At 41.6% G+C, this 24,753-nt stretch overlaps 3 protein-coding genes and 1 non-coding gene across 6 annotated transcripts; 3 read left to right on the top strand and 1 right to left on the bottom strand.

The window, feature by feature from the left end:
• Nucleotides 1-4: 4 nt before the first annotated feature.
• Nucleotides 5-1,938, bottom strand: LOC121743187 (heavy metal-associated isoprenylated plant protein 28-like). Of its 3 annotated transcripts, none has more exons than XM_042136417.1 (3): nucleotides 1,837-1,938; nucleotides 609-684; nucleotides 5-479 (listed from the first exon to the last, which is right to left on the bottom strand). In XM_042136417.1, exons 1-3 carry the CDS (start codon nucleotides 1,840-1,842, stop codon nucleotides 103-105), a joined length of 459 nt encoding a protein of 152 aa, XP_041992351.1. In that variant the 5' UTR covers nucleotides 1,843-1,938; the 3' UTR covers nucleotides 5-102. The 3 variants fall into 3 exon arrangements, with proteins under 3 accessions (XP_041992351.1, XP_041992354.1, XP_041992350.1); XM_042136420.1 differs by having other exon boundaries at nucleotides 1,709-1,878; XM_042136416.1 differs by lacking the exon at nucleotides 1,837-1,938 and having other exon boundaries at nucleotides 609-696.
• Nucleotides 1,939-9,147: 7,209 nt separating this feature from the next.
• On the top strand, nucleotides 9,148-9,558 carry LOC121746064. The gene has a single exon (XM_042139993.1). The coding sequence runs from the start codon at nucleotides 9,148-9,150 to the stop codon at nucleotides 9,556-9,558; it is 411 nt and encodes a 136-aa protein (XP_041995927.1).
• A 683-nt stretch (nucleotides 9,559-10,241) lies between these two features.
• LOC121744963 (ubiquitin-like modifier-activating enzyme atg7) lies at nucleotides 10,242-14,728 on the top strand. The gene is made up of 14 exons (XM_042138670.1): nucleotides 10,242-10,668; nucleotides 11,372-11,589; nucleotides 11,768-11,959; nucleotides 12,044-12,098; nucleotides 12,178-12,272; nucleotides 12,430-12,619; nucleotides 12,696-12,804; nucleotides 12,885-13,029; nucleotides 13,111-13,269; nucleotides 13,375-13,563; nucleotides 13,688-13,885; nucleotides 14,006-14,121; nucleotides 14,207-14,363; nucleotides 14,436-14,728. Exons 1-14 carry the CDS (start codon nucleotides 10,521-10,523, stop codon nucleotides 14,607-14,609), a joined length of 2,145 nt encoding a protein of 714 aa, XP_041994604.1. The 5' UTR covers nucleotides 10,242-10,520; the 3' UTR covers nucleotides 14,610-14,728.
• A 147-nt stretch (nucleotides 14,729-14,875) lies between these two features.
• On the top strand, nucleotides 14,876-14,946 carry TRNAG-GCC. Its single transcript has one exon. It is a non-coding gene; the product is annotated as a tRNA-Gly (tRNA).
• Nucleotides 14,947-24,753: the final 9,807 nt, after the last annotated feature.

The following is a 24,753-nucleotide window of genomic DNA, read 5'->3' as shown; positions in this document are numbered from 1 at the left end:
GAGATGGAGACGTCAACCAAAGCAACTCTTACGAGTCCAAAATATGTGCGTAGGTACAGAAACTGCACTCAGACAGTAGTGTTGTATTGTCTTTTAATTTAATCACATTACAGAGCAACCAGTTGCGTTTTCGTTGCTGAAAATGGCTGCAGTGTGACTGTCAAGGATGTCCGGCCTTGGTGGCTGCTGGTAGTAGCCGTGGTCATGGCCGTTGTAACCATGCTTGCGGTAGTTGTAGGTGGAGGTCGTCTCAGCTGTGAAATAACTTGCTGGAGTGCTGTATCCGTTCGAGTAGGCATAGTTGGCCGGACTCCCGGAGTAGTGGCTGTAGTAGGCGTGGTACTCCGGGTTGTACGGAAACGGCCAGAGCTCCGCTGTCCGGCCGGTCTTCCTTACAGTTTTGAGAACCTTTTTCTGCTCTGCCCACCCTGTGACTGTCACCTTTTGCATGTCCATATCTATGTCAATGCTGTCCACACCTAATTCATATTTTGCACCTCAATTAGTTTATAATGATTTTGAATTTAATAAATTATAATATGAAATGTATGAATCTAAATAAATATGCTACTATATGATAGGAATTGGAAGTAGGAGATTTATAGTACCATCTAATTTTGAAAGGGCTTTTGTTATTTTTTTTTCACATCCGGGACAGTCCACGTGCACTCTCATCTCCACAATCTGAAACCACATTATTGATGTAAGATACATATAGAATAATAATATCACGATAATTATTAATATCATGCATTAATATCTTTGTCCCCACAATATATATTGTGATAATTGTCAGATAATAACATAACAAAGTTTGAAATAGTACGTCAACTAATTTAAGCCTTCTCTTCAACTTTTAATTACATCAATTTCGTGATAAAAACGTACTCATATGTGACATAATCGTTACTTTTGGTAGAGTATAGATGATTTAGAGGGTATATTTGGCCGAGATTGCAAGTTCCTTAAAATAATATATATGATGTTTAGGACTTCATAATTTTTTGCAATTAAGTTCCTCAACTCCAACTGGTTTTATCATAACCTTACATGCACCAATTCTTTTATAAAAATAACCCTACTATGGACATATGTGTTGTTTGTAATATACTCCTATTATATAGACACTTTCATTTTCATCTCTCTTTCATATCCCCACTTTGATTATGATTTTTGTCTGGTTACGGAGCTAATATTAGAAAATAAAAGTATCAATATTTTTTATACTCAATCAGTAAAAGCGTTCATCCAAACTAAATTGCATAAGAATAGTTTTCTCAAAATCATGACCTCGAAAATTAAAATACACAACATCTATTGTCTCTAGCTAGCTAGATGACTTAATGTAGAAGGTATATATGCGTAATATGAATGTTACTTGTGTTATTAGTCGGTTGTGTTGCTTTCCATTTTTGTTCATTGTTGCAATAACGTTACGCGGGAAAGCTTGATTAAATTTCCATGAAACTTACTAATTACTATCGTGCCATTTATTTTTCGAAACTGGGAAAATTTTGTGTTCATACATTTCTAATAATTCATATTCCACTTCTGAGTTGTGAATATATTGGAATGTCTTGTATTAAAATAGAGCACACAAAAAGCCTGTGTTCTTATGTTTCATCTTATATTCTTATATATTTGAAATTGTAGAGTATATTTAAACCTTGTACAGTAGTTATAGTACTAAACACATATTGATACATACCATTGATATAAAGGAGAATATTTTTATGATCCAAGAGACTGGAAGCAAAAGCTACCATGTACGCACGCGCATACACGTACATCAATTCCATATACACGACGGTACTAGATTGGAGAGATGAAACTAACCGACATGGCGAGACTTCACAGAAGATCAATATAATTGCTATCTTCGTTCCCAAAATCTCAGATGTGTTGCAACCAAATATATTATGGAGTAAACAATATAAATTGTGAGATGATCAATGTTTTTGATAATTTGGCAATTCAAGTACACTGCATTTATGTATATAGCAACAGCTTCCCTGTACGTAGTGTGCATATATATGATTTAATTGCAGAAGAAGTAACTTAAATAATGCAAGAAAAACAATAAGAAGCTGTATGGAGTATTATATAATATTCAACATGATCTGCCTAATGAATTCCTAACGTTTTCCCTCTGCCTACTATTTTAATGCTTCTAGTAATGGATGACCCAACCATAAAATTACACTGAAATTATTATTATTTTGCCTATTGCAAATACTTTATTTTATTTTATTTTCTATTTTTTGGTATAAATGTGTATTTTAACAGAGTTATTTGGTATTAAAAAAATAAATAGAAGAATAAAATATGTGGTTTAATTAGGTTGCGATGTTAATCTATAAGTCAAATAAACCACGTAAGTTGTGGAGCGTCGGGCACTGTTGATGTCTCAACTTATATCGAGCTCTATCACTTATTATTATTAACAAAATATTATTGGGAATAGTTAGGATGGGTACAATTTGGTCGATGGCCAAACCATCAAATAATAGAATTCAATTTTAAATTAGTTCAATACGTTTTTTTTTTCTGTGCGTAATGTTACTGTCCATACATACGTACTGTTATTTATCTCCATAAAACACTTTTTAGTACAAAAAAAATAAAATATACTACTACTTATAATTCATACAGTAATATATTTGTCTCAAGCTAATTAGGCCAATGTTATTGCAAAAAATTGTTTGGTTAAAGTGGCAAAACCGCGATTAAGATATTTTTTCTTTTAAAGAATTTAATTTTATTAAAAATCTTACAGCAGTATTACGAATTATTGCCAAATATTATGTAGGATCCTGTAGCAATTATTACGTAGCTTCAAAATATAGAGTTAGAGCATCCGCAATGGGCGGACGATGGCACGCCCGATGGCGCGCATCGTCCGCGCCATCCATTGTCCGCACCCCATTGCGGCTGTCGCGGACGATGGCCATCGTCCGCCCCATTGTGGAGGTCGCGGACGATCGACCGCGGACGATGGCACGCGGTTTCGTTTTTTTATAAATACCGTTCATTTGTAACATTTCATTTCATGCGATTTCATTTTTGAAACTTACATTTACATAATTACTACGAAATGGATTCAAGCCCCAATAGTCCTACGTTTAGCGCAGGGGCGCATTGGCCGGGTACAGAACCCGGCGATTATCGTTCGTTCGACACCAACACCCATTACGATCCCGATTTCAGTACGGAATCGTATGGGTTGTCTGACATGGAGCCGTCTCCGCACCGCCCAACCGCAGCGGCCGATCCCGACCCCGCCGCGACCTCTTCCGCCCCAGCCAGAAAGAAGCGGAACCGGCAGCGGGTGCAGAAGTTGCCGCCTCCCGGTGATTGCGATGAGTACGCCCCCGGCCGTACGAACTACAACGACGACGAAACTCTCACTTTTGCCCGGTGCTGGGTAGATATATCGGAAGATCCGATATTCGCGAACAACCACCGACAGATCGCGTACTGGGAACGCATCGCGGACCTCTACAATTCGGTCAAGCCGCCGACCGCGTACAAGCGCAAGCGTGAGCAACTCCGCAAGCACTGGGATCAAGTCAAGAAGCAAGTGAACTTGTACGCGGCGGAGTTCGAGAAGTTCACGCGGTCACAGGTGAGCGGCGAGAGCGCGAGCGACGTGCGCACTAAAGCGATGTTGTCGTACCGGTCGATGTTCGGCGATTTCAAGCACGAGGTCATTTGGGCACTCTTGAGGGAGAAGCAGAAGTTCCAAGGTGGAATTCTGCACACTGGTGCGCCGAAGAGGACGAAGGTCACCGAAGTTGGTGACTACACGAGTAGCGGCAGTCACCCGGTTGACCTCAACCGGACGTACGTGGATGAAGGGAGTTCCGGCACACCGGTGTCCTTCTGGCGTCCTCCCGGCGTCCTTCCGGCGTCCTCCCGGCGTCAAGGCTGCGAAGGCCAAGGGGAAGGCGACCGCGACCTCATCGTCAACCGCTGCAACCCAAGCTCCGGTCCCGGTAGAGCACCCGACCCAGACGGCCACCGCGTTTGAGTCGTTAGCAACAGCGTCGATGGCAAGGACGATGTTGCAGACGCACAGGGCCCTCAAGAAGTGTACCGACCCCGACGAAGCCGAATATCTCCGGGCGTTACTCGATGAGCTGCGTCGGAAGTTGGGAATTGGTCCGACTTAGTTTTTTTTTTATTAGTTCAATGATGTAACTTTTTTTTATTAAAACTTCACCGTTTGTTATTTTAACCGTTTTTTATTTACTCGTTACTTGTTATTTGAAAACAATTAAATTAATTAAACAAAACAATAAAATGATGATGTGGCGCGCCATAGGGCGCACCTTAGGGCGCGCCTTAGGGAGCCCCACTGCAGGTGGGGAGGTAGGAGGATAAAACTGCTGACGTGGCGCGCCATAGGGCGCCCCATTGCTAATGCTCTTAAGGCCTTAATACTTAGATAGCCTCATTGTAAAGTATGAAACGCGGATGACGCAATATTAATAAATGAAATGAAAATTAATTTAGTGAAGTTTGGACAAAGTCTGAATGTTAGAGCATGCGCAGCGGTGGCGTCCGTCGCCACCGCCGTCCGCGCCGCTGGCACAGCGCTGCTCGATGTATCGAGCACGTCCGTGCCAGCGGACGCACAAGTGGCGCGCTCCCATTCGTCAACGGCATAGCCGTTGTGTTTAAACATTTTTTATTTTTTTTAAAAAAAATCGGTATTTAATTATAAATAATGCTAAAAAATAAAAAAAATATTTTCCAAATCCCAAAAATATGGCCGTTTTTTCCCGTTTTTTCTGAATTTTTTTGATTTTTTTGATTTTTAATTTTTTCCAAAATCATCTATAAATACACACATTCATCACTCATTTATCACATCAATTCACCTCTCATTCATCTCTCATTCATAATTCTTATACAAACTATCAACACATTCAACATTCACTCAAAACATCAAATGGATTTCACTCATCTCATGGCGGAAGCGGAGCGCGAAGAACAAGAATACTACGAACAACATCGTGCCGCTTACGAAGCATATGTCGCGGCGAATACCCCCGCTCATCCTCCTCAACGCACTAGATCAAATCGCCGCTACATCCATAGTGACCGGGAGGGAGCCCACGAAAGGCTCGTTGCCGACTACTTTGCCGACCATCCGCGGTTTCCGGCAGATTACTTCAGGCGCCGTTTTCGCATGTCAAAGCGCTTGTTCATGCGAATTGTCAACACATTGTCCGCACGTGTTGAATACTTTCAAACAGGTGTAGATGCAGCCTGCCGGCAAAGTATCACGGCGTTGCAGAAGTGTACGTGTGCCATCCGACAACTCGCTACTGGGCAAACGGCCGACATCTTCGACGAGTATTTGCATATCGGTGAGTCCACTGGAATCCTTTGTTTAAAGAATTTTTGCGAGGACGTTCGTTCTGCTTTTGGGGATGAATTCCTTCGGGTCCCACCACCGATGATTGCCAACGGTTGCTTCGTCTTCACGAATCAGTCCATGGCTTTCCCGGAATGCTTGGCAGCATTGACTGCATGCATTGGAGGTGGAAGAATTGCCCGACTGCTTGGAGGGGGCAACACTTAAGCGGTCACAAAGGCGGCGGCCCAACACTTATCCTTGAGGCGGTCGCCGACTATCGCCTATGGATTTGGCATGCATATTTCGGCGTTGCCGGATCCAACAACGACTTGAACGTGCTCTATTCTTCACCACTCTTCAATGATGTGATGAATGGTGTAGCACCGGCGATCGACTTCACCATCAACGGAAATACATACCGCATGGGTTACTATCTCGCCGATGGTATCTACCCAAGGTGGTCGACGTTCGTGAAGACGCTCCACAACCCGCACGACCCGAGACGGGTTCTTTTTGCGCAGCGTCAAGAGTCAGCGCGGAAGGACGTCGAAAGAGCCTTCGGGGTCCTTCAAGCTCGATTCAACATTGTGAAGGCCCCGGCTCGGCTGTGGTACGTGAATAATATCGTCGACATCATGTTCACGTGTATTATATTACACAACATGATTATAGCCGACGAAGGGCCGAGGGCGGCTAGCTTCTACGACGAGGACGAAGCCGGAAGCTCAACAGCGAGGTCTCCCCCACGCCGAGGCGAGCATACGACGGTTGGCCAGAGGATCGAGACAAGACACACAATGCGCGATACTCGAATCCACAATCAACTACAAGAAGACCTAATCAACCACATGTGGGCGAAATTCGGCAACGAGTAGTGGTTTTTTTAATTTTTAGGATTTTAATTATGTAATTTTTAATTTTTAGGAGTTTAATTATGTAATTTTTCATTTCTAGGATTTTAATTATGTAATGTTTAATTTTATTTGTCATTTGTAATATTTATTGTGGTTTTTAAATGAATTTTAATATTATGGAAATGTTATTGTTTAATTGAATTTTAAATTAATTGTGCTCGTCCTTGCGGAAGAGCACAGTTGTGGGTGTTGTGCTATTGCCAGAGAGCAGGCATGAATAGTACCGCCCGGGCCCACAACCGTGCCGCTGGCAAGAGCACGGTTGTGGATGCTCTTAGAAGCATCGGTGCAAATTTACATGAAAGTGAGATCCAGCTAATTGCTTTGCAAATGTACACGAAAATGAGCCCCAGCTAATTTGTAATACCCCGACTTTTTCTGCCTTTTTTTATTATTGTTCGTAGTGACATCGTTTGTGCACCTAAAATTTTTGTCTTTGTTTCGTTAATCGATAGAAGGATATAATCATTTTGGGGCCTATACCAATCATTCTTTTTCTACCCAATTTATTTATTTTTCCTAGCCCAATTCTTTTTATGAAACTACTTTTGAAAGCCCAACATAAGACCATACACGATATGCTTCAGCTCAAAGCTCCCCAAATCTTTTGTTCAAATCGGTTCCTGAGAGATAGGATGCGATCAGCAACAATGTCAACCATGTTTATATATAACCACCCCCACACGTCTCCACTTTTCATAAATCCAAGAGAGAGATCCGAGAAGCTTTCAAGTCTCAATTGAGAAAGCGACGGTGAATAGCGGCGGCGCCGATTGCCACTGAGGTAGGAGGGAGAAGGCGAACGACGACGAGCCGACGGAGAAAGAGAACAACAACAGCAGCAGTCGCGGCTGCTCATGACGGACAGCAGCTATGATGACGGAGAATTGCATGAGGCAGCGGCGGCGCAAATTGTGTGAGAGAGGTGATTCCTTGAGAGCGAGACGTGATATCAAGGGAAAAGAAATAATTTCGGATTAAGAACTTGAGGTGGGCTTTCTTTTTAAATAAGGGCAATGCCCAAAGTATATTTTTATGTGAAAATGATATGAATATTTGTCATGCCGTGTTTTGTTTTATTCTATGGAACCTATCTGATGTGGCTTTTGCCATCAATGGATAATCGAATTCGGGTCTGTCTAGGGAGTGAGTCCCTATTCAGGCTAGTGTACACCTAAGGAGATCGTGAGCCGTCTTTTGGGTCGGCCGGTCTAGTGACTTGGGATGTGGCCACATTCCTTGTCATCAATGGATCAGATATGGTAGACATCTATGGGAAAATGACTGCAGTCACGAGTTTTACGATGGAAATGATTTTAGTGTCTTGGGAAATTTCTAAAGTTAAAACCCCAAGGTCACTCAATGGTGGCATGATAAATACTTTTTATAAAATGTTTTCGGCATGAGTCCACTGAGTGCATCAAGTACTCAGCCCTGCTTTTCTTTTTAAAAATTGCAGGTTGAGCGTGACGGGTGCGGTGGGTGTTGAGCAAGACCGTTGAAGAAATTTAAGTGTGTAGAATGTGTCATGTCTTCACACGTGGCATATTCCTCCTCTCAAATGCTTCCGCTAAGTAGTTGTCTTTCGTTTGAGTTCTTGTATCGTTGAGATAGTATTCATTTTTGAGTTGTTGATTGTTGAGATACTCTGATTTTATTCGAGCTATTCCCAGTTGTTTCGAGCTATGGTCGAGTTGTGTTGTTTTCCCCTATCTTCCCCGCTTCTTTAATCCTCTCCTAGTCGCGATCAACCGTGTTTTCTATCCTTAGAAAATGCGGGCGTGACATAATTGCTTCGCAGTTACGAATATGACTGCTTAAACTTTTAATACTATTATAATTATATACATGAAGAGACACAATTTAAGGGTCTATTTTCAAGGCCAGTTGTGCGAAAATGTTTTCTAAAATAGCAACTTGGAATATTCTGAAAACAGACGAGTTAATTACAAAGCTTCCCACTGTAGTTAAGGAATTCAATTTCAATTTATGATTGCCCTCTTATTTTATTATTTTCCCTTTATAATTTGTGTGCCCAATTTAACTTTTTTTAATTCGCTGCATTATTCCCTTTGTTCCACATAAAATAACTCATTTTTCTTTTAAGGACGCTCTCACTTCAAGTGATACTCCCTATGTCCCTAAAGAATATACACTTTGAATTCAGCACGAGTTTTAATGCAATATTGATAAAGTAAGAGAGATGTTGAGAGAAAAAGTAATTAAAGTATTGTCAATGGGGGATGGGTCTCACCTCATTAGAGAGAAAAAAGTTTTCAAAATTGAAAAATGCATATTCTTGTGGGACAGACTAAAAAAGAAAGAGTGTATATTCTTGTGGGACGGAGGGAGTAGTATATTGTATCTTCTATTTTATCATCATCTCTTCTTTATTTTGTACTATCATGCTTTATTCTTAGTTTCTTACTCTTATCCACTCACTGAACGCACAAAACAACACTGCACTACGTAAAATCTAGTACCGGAAAGGAAATGCTTCGCTTTATGCGGGGCGAGGGTGTATATACTATATAATGTTCATACTTGTGTTGTTACTTAAAAACCAATTTATACTATTTGGACAGTTGCATCAAATTGATACTCTTGGTTGAGCAAGAGAAACTTTCATGTTTGATCCATATGCATGTAGAAGCCATAATCGAGAAAGATTACACAGTCAAATGAAAATGACAAGCAGCATAGTTGTGCAAACACTAGTTCTACTGATATAAACAAAGCTCACCACGTTGGTTTCTCCATTACAATTTTGTTTCTAATGAGTGAACCCTTTGTATAAATTCTGATCAATCAACTACTTCAAAACCCCACAAATCTCAAAACTAAAACAAAGAAACAAACAAATCAAGAATGGCAGAAAGGGAAGGAGCAATAGTGAGGCAAGGCCATGAAGAAGGGCTAAAACAGGCGACAGCCCTCCTGGAAGAGTTCGAGCTGCCAGGGGGCCTCCTCCCACTGGGAGATGTGATCGAAGTAGGGTTCGTGAGGAGCAGCGGGTACATGTGGATCCAGCAGAAGGCGAAGGTGGAGCACAACTTCAAGATGATAAGCAAGGTCGTGAGCTACGACACGGACATAAGCGGCTACGTGGAGAAGAAGCAAATCAAGAAGCTCAAGGGAGTCAAGGCCAAGGAGCTTATTCTGTGGCCTCCAGTCAGTCAGATAACCGTTGATGATCCACCCACTGGGAAGATTCACTTCAAGAGCCTTGCCGGTATCACCAAGACTTTCCCGGTCGAGGCATTTGCTCCTGCCCAGTGATCGGATCAGTCTTTCATGGCCATTCAACTTTCCTATGTTAATACACCAAATAATGAGCTCTGTTTGGATATATCACCAAGCATTTACACTATCTCCCTGCCAAACATGTTGCAATGAACTCAAAATAAATGAAATTAGAACTCGTAACCAACCAAACCAAGATAGCCTAGATGTCTCATTATCATAAATTAACACATAGATTATCAACTAAATTTATGTTAACAATATACTCTTAATAAAGCGGCAGAGGTAGGATTCCAGAAAGCGTAGCACCAATCGTCTTGATCCGTAAGCAAAATAGAAACTAATTGGTGGAACTAAACTAAACTAAACTAAACATTTTTCACACACTAAACAAATTATAACATCCTTGAAAAGATTGGAGGTGTGAACTTTAGAGCGATTATTAATTACTTTCCTTTTTTTACCCTTTAAATATTTATTTGTATTTTAGTTTTTCAAACTCTTCTCTTCATTATTCCTTTTTATTTTATTTTTTTCTACTTTAACTATTTGTCAATATTATTTTTTCAAAACTAGTATCCAAAATGAAATGTCCTTATTAAAAAATAGAACAGAGGGAGTAAAACTAAAAATTTAGTTTTGTTTAAATAAAAAATAATCGAAAAAAGGGGGTCGCTGACGTAAATATTTAAGCAATATGTTTTGTTTAACTTGTCAAGAAACATGAATTTAACAAGTGTTGAAGCAGCGTATGGATCGGATTTGGAAGATACAGAAATCTACAAGACTTCAATCCAACTTTCTTCTCATCCTCATCCACATCCAAACCCGAGACGGCACAAACTCCATTAGTCCCAACTGTGTGCCCTAATTTTCTTCTAAATTTTCGCAGCGTTTGGCTATAGAGTTGTGCAAGTCGCCGATCCTTATGCGGCGCAGTTGTACCCCAATTCTCAATTGTATTTGATCCATCAAAGCAAAGAAAAGCGTAGGAATTCATGTCGTCCAGTTCGGTGGATGAAGGGAATGAATCAATTCTTCAATTCGCTCCTTTTCAAAGTGCAGTGGACGAGGGATTTTGGCACAGATTATCATCACTGAAGCTCAACAAGCTTGGGATTGACGAGTCTCCTATTCCTATCACTGGTACCCTTTAAATTAAACCAGGGTTGCTTCCAATTTCCAAGCTTGTTTTGGATTGATTCATGACTTCCACAAAATAAAACTGAGTTGAGATCAGTGCATTGTGTTGTTATTTGTAGGCTCAATCGCATCGGCATCCCTAATTCCTTTTAGGTTTATTCATCCAGTTATGTTTTATGGAATGTCATTGTTGCTTTGGTGCTACTTTTGTTCTATCCCCTTTCAGGTGTGAATTTAAGTGTTTTGATATGATATTATAATTGTATCGCATCAGTAATACTAATCAGATTGTAGGTATTAATTAATGGGATACACTATTTTGGGCATACAAATAAACATAGTTATGCATATGATAATACTTCACAGTGGTGCTTCACGGTCCTAGGTTCCCACTGAAATCTTTCCCGGTTTTTTCTTAATTGTAGAAAATTTCTAATGTCAGATTGGAAATGTTTGGGCCATTGCTAATCCATTGGCATGTTACTAACATTGCTGGTTTTCTTTTATTAGATTCTCCCTAAACTACATGCTTCTACTGTTAAGCACTAATAAGCATTGGTAACTAGCTGGCTTTTTGAGGTTAATGAGGATACCCTTTTTCTGCGAGCACTGTACTTTTAACTAATTGACTTCTAGGGACTAGGGAATACCTGCAGATATTTGAACCATGAACACATTTTCACTTCTGTCTTAACTGTCGTGGCAGGTTTCTATGCCCCTTCTTCACATCGACAAGTATCCAATCATTTAACTCTTTTCACGGAATCATTACCTCCTGAGTCTAATGAACAATCACTTGAGCCTGTATTAAGTCGTGGGAACAGGAATAGATGTCCTATCCCTGGTATTCTTTACAATACAAATACATTGGAGGGCTTCCAGGCTCTCGACAAACAAAAGCTACTCAAAGCAGAAGCAAAAAAGGTTTAATTTTTATCAGTTGTTTTATCTTTTTGACTCGCCTTATGCATAATTTATTGGGGTTGAGGTTTTTCCCTTCTGCTCCAAAGTCCGAACTCATATTTTGTTTGAATTGATCTTTGTGATGAAAAATCTGCTTGAATTTGGGTATGTTCTCATTTCCATGTTTTTGGAATGTCAGATATGGGAGGATATTTTATCCGGCAAAGTCCAGGAGGACTGCAGCCTTCTATCAAGATTCCTCGTCATTTCATTTGCTGACTTGAAAAAATGGAGCTTTTATTATTGGTTTGCTTTCCCAGCATTGGTTCTTGACCCTCCAGCAACTGTTGTTAATCTTAAGCCGGCTACTCAATGGTTTAGTAAGGATGAGGTGCTTTAAATATCAAGCTGCTCGTATTACTGTCATCTTTTTGAGATGTTAAGTTTGATATATAAGATAACATTGTGCTTGTAGGTGGAGTCTGTGACAGCTGCTTGTAATGATTGGCGCAATATGTGCTCAACAACAGGTAAACGTCATCCTTAATAATTGTTGGTTAGGTGTCTTTACTTTCACTAAGTCACAGCTAAAGGTCAAGTCTTTTGCAGATGTTCCTTTCTTCCTGGTATCCATTCCTTCAAATTCTACTGCTACTATTAGGCATCTGGCTGAGTTTGAAGCCTGTCAGAAGGATAGTCATAAGGTTTGTCATATGTAAACTAAAAGGATTGTGATAATAAATTATCAACTTAAACCCAATTGCAGAAAGACATATGCTGTTAATATCGATGTTTTTGCACGAATGAAGCTGAATGACCAATCGCCACTCGATATTGAACCACATATCCAATTCCCTGTAGGTGCTGTTTGGATTTTATGACCCTTGCCATCTTCCGAATAATCCTGGTTGGCCACTTCGAAACTTCTTATGGTATATTTTCAGAAGATGGTGTCTTCCTAAGGTTCATTTTTTCTGCTATCGTGAGAGTCGTGGTTTGGCTGATCTAGAATCATCGATGGTGGGAGAAGCATCAGTATCAAATTCGCAAGGTAGATCTACCAGAATATCTGTCTTGTTTCAGCAGTTTCAGTTTTGATGCATTCTCATTCGAGCATCTTCATTTAGAGCTGAGAAATCATGAGAACATGCCAAATGCTGTTGGCTGGGAACTCAATAACAGAGGGAGAAAGGCATCAAGGTGCATTAGTCTTGCCAAGACAATGGATCCAAATAGGTATTCTGCACAATCTACTACTAGACAATTCAGAGCCTCGTCACAGTGTCCAATTGTTAGTTTTACATGAATTTTGACAGGTTAGCAGTTGAAGCTGCCGATTTGAACTTAAAGCTTATGAGATGGCGTCAGCTGCCATCACTAAATCTGACTGTCTTGTCATCTACAAGATGCCTTCTTTTAGGTGCAGGTACACTTGGATGCCAGGTTGCTAGGATGCTTATGGTATGGATTTTAGAAATCTATATATCACACAATATTTGTGTCGAGCCCAATTGCCTTTTATACTTTTACTAATTATTTCAGGCATGGGGTGTTCGGAAGATCACATTTGTTGATAGTGGTAGAGTTTCTATGTCTAATCCACTTCGGCAGTCACTGTATACCTTGGATGATTGTCTGAATGGTGGTGAATTTAAGGCCATAGCAGCTGCTAAAAGTTTATCTAGAATATATCCAGCAGTGGTACAGTGTTATCTTCTCTATTTCGTTCATGATTCAATTTCTTCACACAAGGGCACGTTCTTTTTATTGGCTTTCTCAGTATTTCATGTGCTATATATGTCGCAGGAAACACAATCTGTTGTAATGGCTATTCCTATGCCTGGGCATCCTGTACTGAGCCAAGACGAGAGTAGTGTGCTTGAAGACTGCAAACAGTTGCATAACTTAATAGATTCACATGATGTGATATTTTTGCTAACTGATACACGAGAAAGTAGGTGGCTTCCAACTCTTCTTTGTGCCAAAACCAATAAGGTTTATACTCTTTCTTCTTCTTCCTTGAGTATGATTTTTCGATAAGCATTATCTGAATTCCTGTTATACAGCCATTGAATTATATCTGGTTACTAATTTATGAACTTGTTTGCTTTAACTGTAGATCGCTATTACTGCTGCTCTCGGGTTTGATAGCTTTCTAGTTATGCGCCATGGAGCTGGTCCTTTTAGTTCTCATGACATAAAAACAGAAGCTGTAAATGATTTATCTGCTGAAATTGCAACCATCTCCCTCGCTGGGAAGAATAGGGGGCAGAGATTAGGTTGTTACTTTTGCAATGACGTTGTTGCTCCAGTTGATGTAAGTATTTTGAAGTAACTGATCTCGGATATCACGTCCCCCACCCCAATACACACATATCTATGTTTTCTTTCTTTATTACAGCGAAAACAATCTTAACTGTTCTTGTCTGTTTGGCAGTCAACCTCTAACCGTACATTAGACCAGCAATGTACTGTCACACGTCCAGGACTTGCTCCTATTGCATCATCTCTCGCAGTTGAGCTTCTTGTAGGAATTCTACATCATCCTTCTGGGTACATTGGTTCTGCACACTTTCTAGCTCTTATTCATGAGTTGCTTTATACGTTTTTCCTTATCTGTTCTGGATAACCATTTTAGGATATCAGCCAAAGCTGAATTTTCCAGCACAATTGATACTGGCGGCGATCAACCTCTCGGGATTCTGCCTCATCAAGTGCGAGGCTCTCTGTCCCAGTTTTCTCAGATGATCCTCGTCGGTCATGCGTCTGCAAGTTGCACTGCTTGTAGCTCCATTGTAAGCTTTATTTCACAGAACATTCGAATATATGGCATGTAATTTGTTGAATAAAGTTGTAAACGTGTGCAGGTTGTGGAGGAGTATGAGAAGAGAGGATTGGATTTTATACTTGAAGCCATCAACCATCCTACATATTTAGAAGATCTAACTGGTCTAACTGAACTGATGAAATCAGCTAGCAAATTCGAAGTGGATTGGGCTGATGAAACTGGCGATGACGATGATGAATTTTCTCTCATTTGAGTTTTAATTAACGCTGGCAATAGAGAGTTAATTATTATTAATTTTAAAAATAAATTGAGAAAGGATTGGTTTTGCTGAATGCATGTTAATTGTCTTTATCTAAAGGCTAACAATATTTGCACATCGTTTCCTTCTGCATAAATAACGAGTATACTGTAGTACATTTGTGTCTATTTTCATTTTATATATGAAGCCACAAATTGGAGTAGGAATTTATTATCTTAACTAGGTGAATAAAGGACTAATAAAAACAGCTAGAACAATTAGCACCAGTGGTCTAGTGGTAGAATAGTACCCTGCCACGGTACAGACCCGGGTTCGATTCCCGGCTGGTGCACCTTTATTTTAATTTTATTTTTTGTTATAAGTTCTTGCATGTTTGATCAATATTCAAATAATACATATTACTATATATGTATTATTGTATTTGGTTTATGAGATTGAATTTCGTAATTTAATTATACACAATTAAAATCAAATAACAAATTGTATTTCCATTTTTAAGATAACGATTTTTTTTTTCTTATTACATTGATGAATTAAAGGGACCTATAAATCGAGATGCAGATTATCTGATAAGAATTGAAAAAAATAAATCTATCAGTAATTTATCCAGGTTTCGAAATGTCCTTTTCTAAGTTAGATATGGAGACCAAACCAGTAGATAGAGCACACGTGTATTGCGATTTTCTATAAAATTTATTACTACTAATTAATACATGTATCTTACTGAAAATATAGTATTACTACAAATATTAATAGAATCAGTATGACGAGTTGTAACGTGGAAAGTGGGCTGAGAATATGTATCTTGATTTTGTACTCTCAAGTCCAAATTATAAGCAAACGAAGGCAACACGTACATGATATAATGATAGCACTATAATATACTCCATATGAGGTATTCTGAAGAAGACAATTATATACCAACTATATATAGATTGGTAAATTAACTCAGACAATTTATGTAAATAATTGAATTTATTAAATTGGTGAAAATGTTCACGACTTTCAAATGTAAGAACTCAACATTGAAGTATAATATTTTTAAAATAGTAACATAAGGAGTAATTTTATTTTATTAACTGGTATTTCGAACCTAACCCGACCCAATCTGAATATATTGGATTCTTATTGGGTCTAATCAATAAGAATCCAAATCCAAAAAATTTGACTCAAATCAATTGAATTTATGTGTATTCGTGTAGAGGTTTTGCTTCGTTTGGAAAATTTCTCAGTCATACCTACATGTGTGACAATGTCAGGACAAGCCATCACACACAGTGGCATATGGAAGCTTACGATCAAACATATTAGAACATCTGCAAGAAGAAAAAGTAAATAAAAGAGGTATATAATCTATTTACCTTCTCAAAAATTAAAATATATACTTCCAAAAAGTAGTAGTATTACATTTCAAAGGGAATATATATATATAAAAAGGTAAATTATTTTTTAAAAAAATAAAATAATAGTACAAAATGCATTAAAAAATATAAAGTGTAATATCTTCTCAATACCTTCTTCAGAGAATGGATTTTCATGAAAAAAAGGCAAATATGAAAGTTATAAGTTTCAATGAAAAGGTAAAGATACCTCTTCAAAATGGGAAAAGGTATAATACTTTCTCAAATACCTTTTTCCCTTGAAAAATGATTTTTCATAAAAGTTGCAAATATAATAGTTATATCATATATGACTTAACTTTCCATTTAAATATGACTTAACTTTCCATTTAACTCTCCCTTGAAGATGCTCTTAGTATAGTAATTAATGCTACTTTAGAATTCTATTGTACCGAAGTAAATGAAAATACTACTCTATAATAAAAGAAGCAACGAAGCACAAGTGGTCTAGTACTAGAATAGTATCCTGCCACGGTACAGACCCGGGTTTGATTCCCGGCTGGTGCAAATGTTTTTTTAATATTTTTAGTACTATCCAATTAAATTGGGATTATCCATTCACCCCCTAATGATCCCTATTGTTCTTTGCAAGCAAACACAAAATAACGATGATGAAAAATATAAAATATTGATAAAGTTGTAGAACTTTTTGTACTTTAATTCTGGCTTTCCTAACTGTTAACCTCCCAAGACCCAAACTCATGTAAACCTCATATTTGGGTCATTTCCACTAAGAAATTTATATTCACGTTTCCATATACGACCAAATTAAAACCTCGTTTTTCCTCAAAAAGATTAATTGAATGAGACGTCGTAATCTCCGTTGTTCAAATTAACTCACAACCAAGTTGGGAGGAAGAGCAGCCATCTAATTAGTAGAAGCAAATAGTGGAAATCCTAATCACTACTTCTGCACACCAGCTTAGATATGGACCATATAAATTCAAAGTCCAACTCTATTAATTGTTCATTAATAGAACTAATATTTTAACCATTTTTGTCTCTCTCTAACTTTTAATTTATCAAATTTATATTAAAAATCCGTACAGTCTATTACCAAGATAATTTTTGGTGAATGAGGTAATACATGAAATAGTATCTTGCAGCCACATTTTATTACATAAAACACATATCCATAATCTGTGATGGGGTGCGCACTAAACAAGCCCAACAGCAATGACGGCCCATCAGCCCAAAGCCCAAAGCAGGAGTATGAGTTCGGCATTACCAAAGAGTTCGGCCTCAGCCTACAGCTCGGTAAAAGCCAACCAATCAAGCTCTGCTCTCAGGTCGGCATCAAGCTCTACTCAAAGATCGGCAACCAAAGCAGTTCGGTCTCAGTCTTCGACCGAACAAGGAGTTAGTGGACCCATACAGGATGTCCAACGCACCCACTACCACGTGGTGTCAACTCAGGCCACGATCGTAGGCCATGACCTATGCTACATCCACGATCTTAGGCCATGACCTACACGACATCCACGACTTAGGGTGGAGATGCAAGCCACGATCTTAGTTCCATATATAAATAGAACTTAGATCTGATATGAGGGAGTTAGAATCTCTCTAGAGAAAAAGTCATATAGCAAGTCTGTGTTGTAAGCTGTAATTCGCAGATCAAGCAATACAAACCTGCCCCCATTTCTCCCCGTGGACGTAGATTTACCTCAGTAAATCGAACCACGTAAAATTTCCGTGTCGTAATTTATTTTTACGAGCATTCATCATCATCAATAATTCGCGGATTCATCACTGGCGCCGTCTGTGGGAAATCAGAGAACCAAATTTGTGATAAAGCGAATTTTTGACCATTTTTTCCACCCAAAAAATGCATACCAGATCGCAGAGTACCCGTATTCCTGCCCGTGAGAACCAGGAGGAAGCCAATCCATCCCATAGGTCTGGAAAACAGCCTAGGGATAAATCCACCACCAGTTCTCATGGCGGAGGAACAAGCCGCTCCAAAAATCGTCCCACTGAGTCTTCCCAGCAGCCCGATTTGAACGAGGCTGTCAAGCTGTTTTTGGCTGAAAAGCAGGAGGAATTCTTAACCTTCCTGCAAAAAAGCCAAAAGCAGCCGGAGACGAAAACGGCGGATTCTCCCTCTCCCTCCATACGAGACAGTCACTACCGCAGTAGTGTCATGTCTTCCAGGAGAAAGAATCCTCGGTACCGGAATCACAGGAGAACTCCATCTCCTCCATACCGAAGAAATGTCGGGTTCGCCGTGTACGGAGCATTGAGGACTCCGTTCTCGGACGATATTACCCGAACTCCCCTACCACAGAACTACCGAACTCCGTCGATAACCTATGACGGACTCGTGGATCCTCATGATTTCTTGGGACGCTATCAATATAACATGGCGAACCAGGGTCTCAACGAGGTCCACATGTGCAAGCTGTTTCCCGAGCTGCTCATCGGGAACGCAAGAAGGTGGTTCGATAGCCTCCCCCAAGGCAGCATTAGATCTTACCGAGATCTAATGGATGCATTCCATAGGAGGTTCTTTCAGAAAGCGGAAGTCCGAATCACTTCGGCTCAGCTGCTTTCCATTCGTCAAGGTCGCGACGAAAAAATCAGCGACTTTATGACAAGATTCCACAAGGAATGCCTGCAAGTAGACGATCTCAACGATCTGCTTGTCATCTCGGCATTCCAAAATGGAATCCTGCCCGGAGCTCTCTACAGGAAGCTCGTTGAGTGCGGTCCGCAGACAGCTCAGGAAATGTGGGACATTGCGGACCAGTACTCCCGGGCCGATGAGGCAGACCGTCGCAAACGGTCGTTAGACAGCTCATCGTCCCGAGGAGACAGAAGGAAGCCCGATCATAGCGATCAGGGGCATCCTCGCCGGACTCCATTTGAAAGAATTCAAAAGGCTCCGGTACAAGACAGATTGGGACCCCGTCTCAATCCCGAGAAGCCGCCCGCTCAGTTCGTACCGCTGAACAAGCCGAGAGCGGAAATTTTCGAACTGCACTCTGACCTGTTCGAAAAGCCAAAGCGGATGACGAAATCAGCCGCGCGCCGACCCCGGGATAACTACTGCTCCTACCATCAAGACCACGGTCACGATACCGAGGAGTGCAGAAACTTGGCTGCAGGTATCGATGTTCTTGTGAAGGCAGGGACATTGAAAAAATACCAAAGCAAGCAGTCAAAGAAGAATAAAAAGCAGAGAGGTGCGAACTGCGCTCCTCAGGATCCGAAAAGGCAGCCGGATCCCGAAGACGATGACGAGCCGCAATATGATGGAGTAATCCAGACTATCGACGCTCTCCCTGCCGGGAAGACCAAGTCGTCCCTGAAGTCAGAGCGCAGAGGCTCCAATCGAGAGGAGCCAACGCATAAAAGGCTGAAGCAGGACGAAGTGATTACGTTCTCGGATGCTGATCCCGTCCCGGCCATCTCTCCTCACCAAGACGCCATTGTCATCCAAGCCGGAGTGGCAAACAAACTAATCCACAGGGTGTTTGTGGATACAGGAGCGTCGGTTAGCATTCTTTTTAAAGAGTGCTTCGACAAACTAGAAGTGGACCCAGCTCGGCTCAGTCCGGCTCCGCTTCCCCTGAAGAGCTTCGCCCAGGAGGACACCCGCCCTGAAGGTATTATCAGCCTTCCGATCACGGTGGGGAAAGCGCCTACTAGCTCCAGTACGATGATTGAGTTCTTTGTGGTAAAAGCTCGGTCTCCGTACAACATCATCCTGGGAAGAGACTGGCTCAACGCAGTTCGGGCCGTTTGCTCTACTTATCATCTCACCATCAAGCTCCCCACTAAAGGGGGGATAGCGGTCATCCGAGGTGATCAAAAGAGAGCAAAAGAGTGTCTGCAGATTGCGCTTAAAAGTGCCGAGCAATCAGATCGGCATCATCAAGCATAGCAATCACAGCAGCCGGAGTCAGAGGCAAGCGAAATTACCGAAGTCACACCAGAGCCGAACTCAATGACCGTTCAGTTATACGAAGATGATCCATCCAGAACGGTCAAGATCGGTTTCGCGGGAACGCCTCTACTTCGGGAAAAAACCATCCAGCTCCTCAAGGAGTATAAAGACGTCTTTGCATGGTCTCCGTTGGACATGACCGGAGTGCCCCCCGAGGTAATCACTCATCGGTTAAATATTGATCCTTCAGTCCGGCCGATAAAACAGAAGCAAAGACTCTTTGCGGCAGAACGAAGTCAAGTCATCCATGACGAAGTCCGTCAATTATTGAAGGCGGATGTGTTATTCGAAGTGAAGTATCCTTCGTGGGTGGCCAATCCTGTCATGATCAAGAAAAAGGAAGGAGGATGGCGGATGTGCATAGATTTCACCGATCTAAATAAGCACTGTCCCAAAGATTGCTATCCCCTTCCGAACATAGATAAAAAAGTAGAAGCTTTGATAGGCTTTGAAATTTTTTGTTTTCTTGATCTGTACAAAGGATACCATCAAGTTTTAATGGATGAGATTGACGCTTCAAAAACGGCCTTCATTACTGATTTCGGCATTTTCGCTTATAAAAAGATGCCATTCGGTTTAAAGAATGCCGGAGCCACTTATCAAAGGATGGTAGACAAGCTTTTTCGGCACCTGATTGGAAAGGAGGTCGAAGTGTATGTTGACGATATAGTCGTCAAAAGCAAAAGCACTTCGGAGTACGAGCACAACCTCAAGTCCACTCTCGACGTGCTCAAGAAAGCCAACCTCAAACTTAATCCCCAAAAGTGTACCTTTTTGGTAGATTCGGGAAAGTTTCTGGGTTGTTGGGTTTCAAAGGACGGACTCAAGGCAAACCCCTCAAAAGTTCAAATCGTTCAGAACATGGCAATGCCGAAGTCCATACATGACGTGCAAAGGCTAACCGGATGTCTAGCCGCCCTGAATCGATTCCTTTCCCAAGCAGCCGAAAAGCAACTGCCGTTCTTCAAGGTGTTAAAAAAGGCACCAAAGTTCGAGTGGGGAGCCGAGCAGAAAAAGGCCTTTGACGAGCTCAAAAGTTATTTAGCCGAGCTTCCTATTCTCTCTGCTCCAACCGAAGCCGAAGTAATATTCTTATACTTAGCGGCATCGGATCAAACCATCAGCGCGGTGCTTGTACGAGAAGAAGGCCTAAAGCAGCTTCCCATCTATTTTACAAGCCGAGCATTAAGAGGTCCAGAAACCAGGTATCAACCTCTGGAAAAGATTGCTCTGGCATTAGTAAATGCAGCAAGGAGACTGCGGCCATACTTCTATGCTCACAAGGTATGCGTCTTAACTGATCTGCCACTTCGGCAAGTGTTGACCAAACCAGAAGCATCAGGCAGAATCGCCAAGTGGGCTATAGAGTTGGGAGAGCACACAATTGAATATCTACCTCGGAAAGCCATCAAGGGACAAGCCTTGGCAGATTTTCTTGCAGAAGCAAAGTTCGATCAAGCAATTCCTGTTATTGCCGAACAGAAGAATTCTGCCAATGCCGAACTAGCACAGCCCTTGGAATCCGAAGTAGAGCCGCCGGACTGCTGGAGCGGATTCGTAGATGGAGCTTCAAACAAGATGGGAAGTGGAGCTGGTATTTTACTTGTCGCTCCCGACGGACACGAGGTAACCTACTCACTTCGGTTCCTATTCCCCACTACTAATAATGAAGCCGAGTACGAAGCCCTCCTGGCCGGACTCCAGTTAGCGCAAAGTCTGCTCGTCAAATCTCTCAAAGTCCATTGTGATTCACAAGTCATAGTAAATCACATGTTGGGTACAAGTGAAGCTCGTGACGAGAGAATGAAGAAGTATTTGGACAAAGCGCAAAGCATCAGCCGAAGTTTCTCCTATTTTCGGATAATCCGCATTCCCAGAGCGGAAAATAGCCGAGCAGATACCTTAAGTAAGTTGGCCTCAGATCCGAACTCAAAGGCGGAAGAATTAATGCATCGAAGCATTGATGAAGCCGAGGTACATTCAGTATCCAGCTCGCCGAACTGGATGACGCCGATTTTGAAGTATCTGGATCAAGGACAATTGCCCGAGGATAAGAGAGAAGCTCGGAAGATCACGTGCCGAGCACTTCGGTACGAACTTCATGAAGGAGTCCTCTTTAGAAAGTCTTACCTCCAGCCGTTATTGCGGTGCGTAGGACCAGAAGAGACGGACTACATCCTCAGAGAAGTTCATGAAGGATCGTGCGGTAGCCACATCGGAGCCAGAGCTTTAGCAAAAAAAGTTCTGAGATGGGGATATTATTGGCCAACCATGGTACAAGAGGCAGTGCAGCTCGTCAAGAAGTGTACGAAGTGCCAAATTCATGCAAATGTCCCAAGGATGCCGCAGACCGATCTATACACTATGCAAAGCCCTTGGCCTTTCATGCAATGGGGCATAGACATAGTGGGACCACTTCCTCAAGCTCCTCGGCAAATGAAATTCCTTATCGTTGCCGTGGACTACTTCACGAAGTGGGTGGAGGCTGAACCATTAGCTACGATAACGAGCTCAAAGGCATTGGACTTCGTCTGGAAGAACATAGTGTGCCGATTTGGCATACCCCACATCCTCATCTCGGATAATGGGACTCAGTTCACCGACAAGACGTTCAAGAATTGGTGCCAAGAGCTGAACATTCAACAGCGGTTCACTTCGGTCTCCCATCCCCAAGCAAACGGACAAACGGAAGTAACGAACCGGATTCTGGTGAAAGGGTTAAAAGCTCGGTTAGAACAAGCCAAAGGACAATGGGTAGAAAATCTCCCTCAAGTCCTATGGTCCTACCGAACTACGCCCAAAACCTCCAACGGTGAAACTCCGTATAGTCTGGTGTACGGCACTGAAGCCGTAATTCCGGTGGAGATCGGCGTACCCAGTCCCCGAACTCTAAATTTCTCCTCAGAAATGAATGACGACGGACTGAGAGCAGAACTAGATCTCGCCGAAGAAAGAAGAGAATTGGCGTGCATAAAAGCAGCCAAGTATAAGGAGCAAGTAGCCCGGTATTATAACCAAAGGGTGAAAAAGCTTCAATTTCAAGTGGGAGATCTCGTCTTGAGAAACAACGAAGTAAGCCGAGCAGAAAAGCTGGGCAAACTCGAGCCCACATGGGAGGGTCCGTATCGGGTGTCAGAAGTCCTCGGCAAAGGGTCTTATAAATTGACTCACATGTCAGGAGAACAAGTACCCCGAACATGGCACGTCTCCAACCTCAAGAAGTTCCACTTGTAAGAGACAAGGTCCGGTCAGTCTGTCTTGTGTCTAGTTCGGTCATAGGGGTACATGTTTTTATTTGTTTTTTACTTGTACCTTTTACTTGTCGTTTTATAAAAAGTTTAAAGTTTTTTCTTTCGTCTTTTTCATTTTTTCTCTATGTGTTTTGTCTCTATGTGCTTGTCGTCTCTTACAAATGGTACCAAGGTATATCGTTCTTTAAAGACTGATCCCCTTTTTAGATCGATTATTAAAGACTATTGTGAGTCCAAGCTTCTAAGGAGGATATAAGACCACAATTCAGCTTAACAAGCAGTCCGTCTGAAACGAACTGCAATAAGCCAACGATTGTGAGTCCAAGCTTCCAAGGAGGATACAAGACCGCAATTCAGCTTAACAAGCACTTCGTCTAAAACGAACTGCAATGAGGGAAAGTCCGATCCACGCGATAAACCTCGCCGAATTAGGACGACCAAGTTCGGTCAAAGAAGTTTACCTCATAAGACCGGGGACGACCACGTCTAGTCAAAGAGGTTTACTGCATAAGACCACTTCGGTTAACTGGGAAAGTCCGATCCACGCGATAAAACTCGCCGAATTAGGACAAGGGAAAGTTCGATCCCGGCGACAAAAATCGCCAAATTAGAACACAAAGACGAGTCCGGTCAAAGATGTTTATTTCATCGGACCAAAGACGAGTCCGGTCAAAGATGTTTATTTCATCAGACCAAAGACGAGTCCGGTCAAAGATGTTTATTTCATCAGACCAAAGACGAGTCCGGTCAAAGATGTTTATTTCATCAGACCAAAGACGAGTCCGGTCAAAGAAGTTTACTTCATAAGACCGAGGACAAGTACGATGAAATTTTTTCGCTAAGCTGTAAATACAGTGTTAGAAGCGAAAACAAAATTTCATTTTTCAAATCTTGTTCGGCATACAACTCCGCTACCCTACAAAATGGCGTTACGCTATTACAAAGGACTATTCTACTGTCCAGGGTTGCTGAAGTTAAGCCACCTATCTGCAAAATCCTCTGGAAGCCGAGTTCGGTTGTTCCGAGCAGATGAAGAATAAGCAGGTCGACGAGATGCTATCCTCGACCCAACGCCTCTTCCCCGAGCCCGAGAAGTCCTAACACCTCGGCGATGAAGAGTCTCTGCAATAATCATCTGCTGATCTTGCTCGCTCATAGTCACAACTCCTCGGCGAATTTCAGTCCGTCCCTGTCTTGACGATTCCGGTTGCTCCTGAGCCCGTTCTCGTCTTGACGTTTCCGGCTGTTCCGGAGTTCGTTGTTGACTGGAAGTAGGATTTTGAACAAGGGAACCAGAGGCTTGATCTGGAGTGCGAGCATCTGTTGGCACGATATGCCGAAGGAATCTTTCTATGGAGGGGCGCCGAGAAAGAACAATGTCGTACCGAGAAGCCCAGCGCCGTAATGATTTCACAACTTGTTGGCAAGCCGAGCTCTCCAGCGCATTGTTCCTCCGGAGTACATGATATTCCTCCCACAGTTCGTCAACTCGACTCTGAACATCTGATATGGTCAAGCCCCCGCGCACACGGATGTAA

Source organism: Salvia splendens, chromosome 8, assembly GCF_004379255.2.
Source record: "Salvia splendens isolate huo1 chromosome 8, SspV2, whole genome shotgun sequence".
In the NCBI taxonomy this organism is placed as follows: Eukaryota; Viridiplantae; Streptophyta; class Magnoliopsida; order Lamiales; family Lamiaceae; genus Salvia; species Salvia splendens.
This window is presented reverse-complemented; position numbering and strand designations above follow the sequence as displayed.

Coding starts and splice junctions, on each gene's coding strand:
- LOC121746064 (XM_042139993.1), top strand. CDS start 9,148: ATGGCAGAAAGGGAAGGAGCAATAGTGAGGCAAGGCCATGAAGAAGGG.
- LOC121743187 (XM_042136416.1), bottom strand. CDS start 696: ATGTGGTTTCAGATTGTGGAGATGAGAGTGCACGTGGACTGTCCCGGA. Junction 480..608: donor AGCCCTTTCAAAATTAGATG/GTACTATAAATC, acceptor AATATGAATTAG/GTGTGGACAGCATTGACATA.
- LOC121744963 (XM_042138670.1), top strand. CDS start 10,521: ATGTCGTCCAGTTCGGTGGATGAAGGGAATGAATCAATTCTTCAATTC. Junction 11,960..12,043: donor AATGGTTTAGTAAGGATGAG/GTGCTTTAAATA, acceptor TTGTGCTTGTAG/GTGGAGTCTGTGACAGCTGC. Junction 13,270..13,374: donor CTAGAATATATCCAGCAGTG/GTACAGTGTTAT, acceptor TATATGTCGCAG/GAAACACAATCTGTTGTAAT.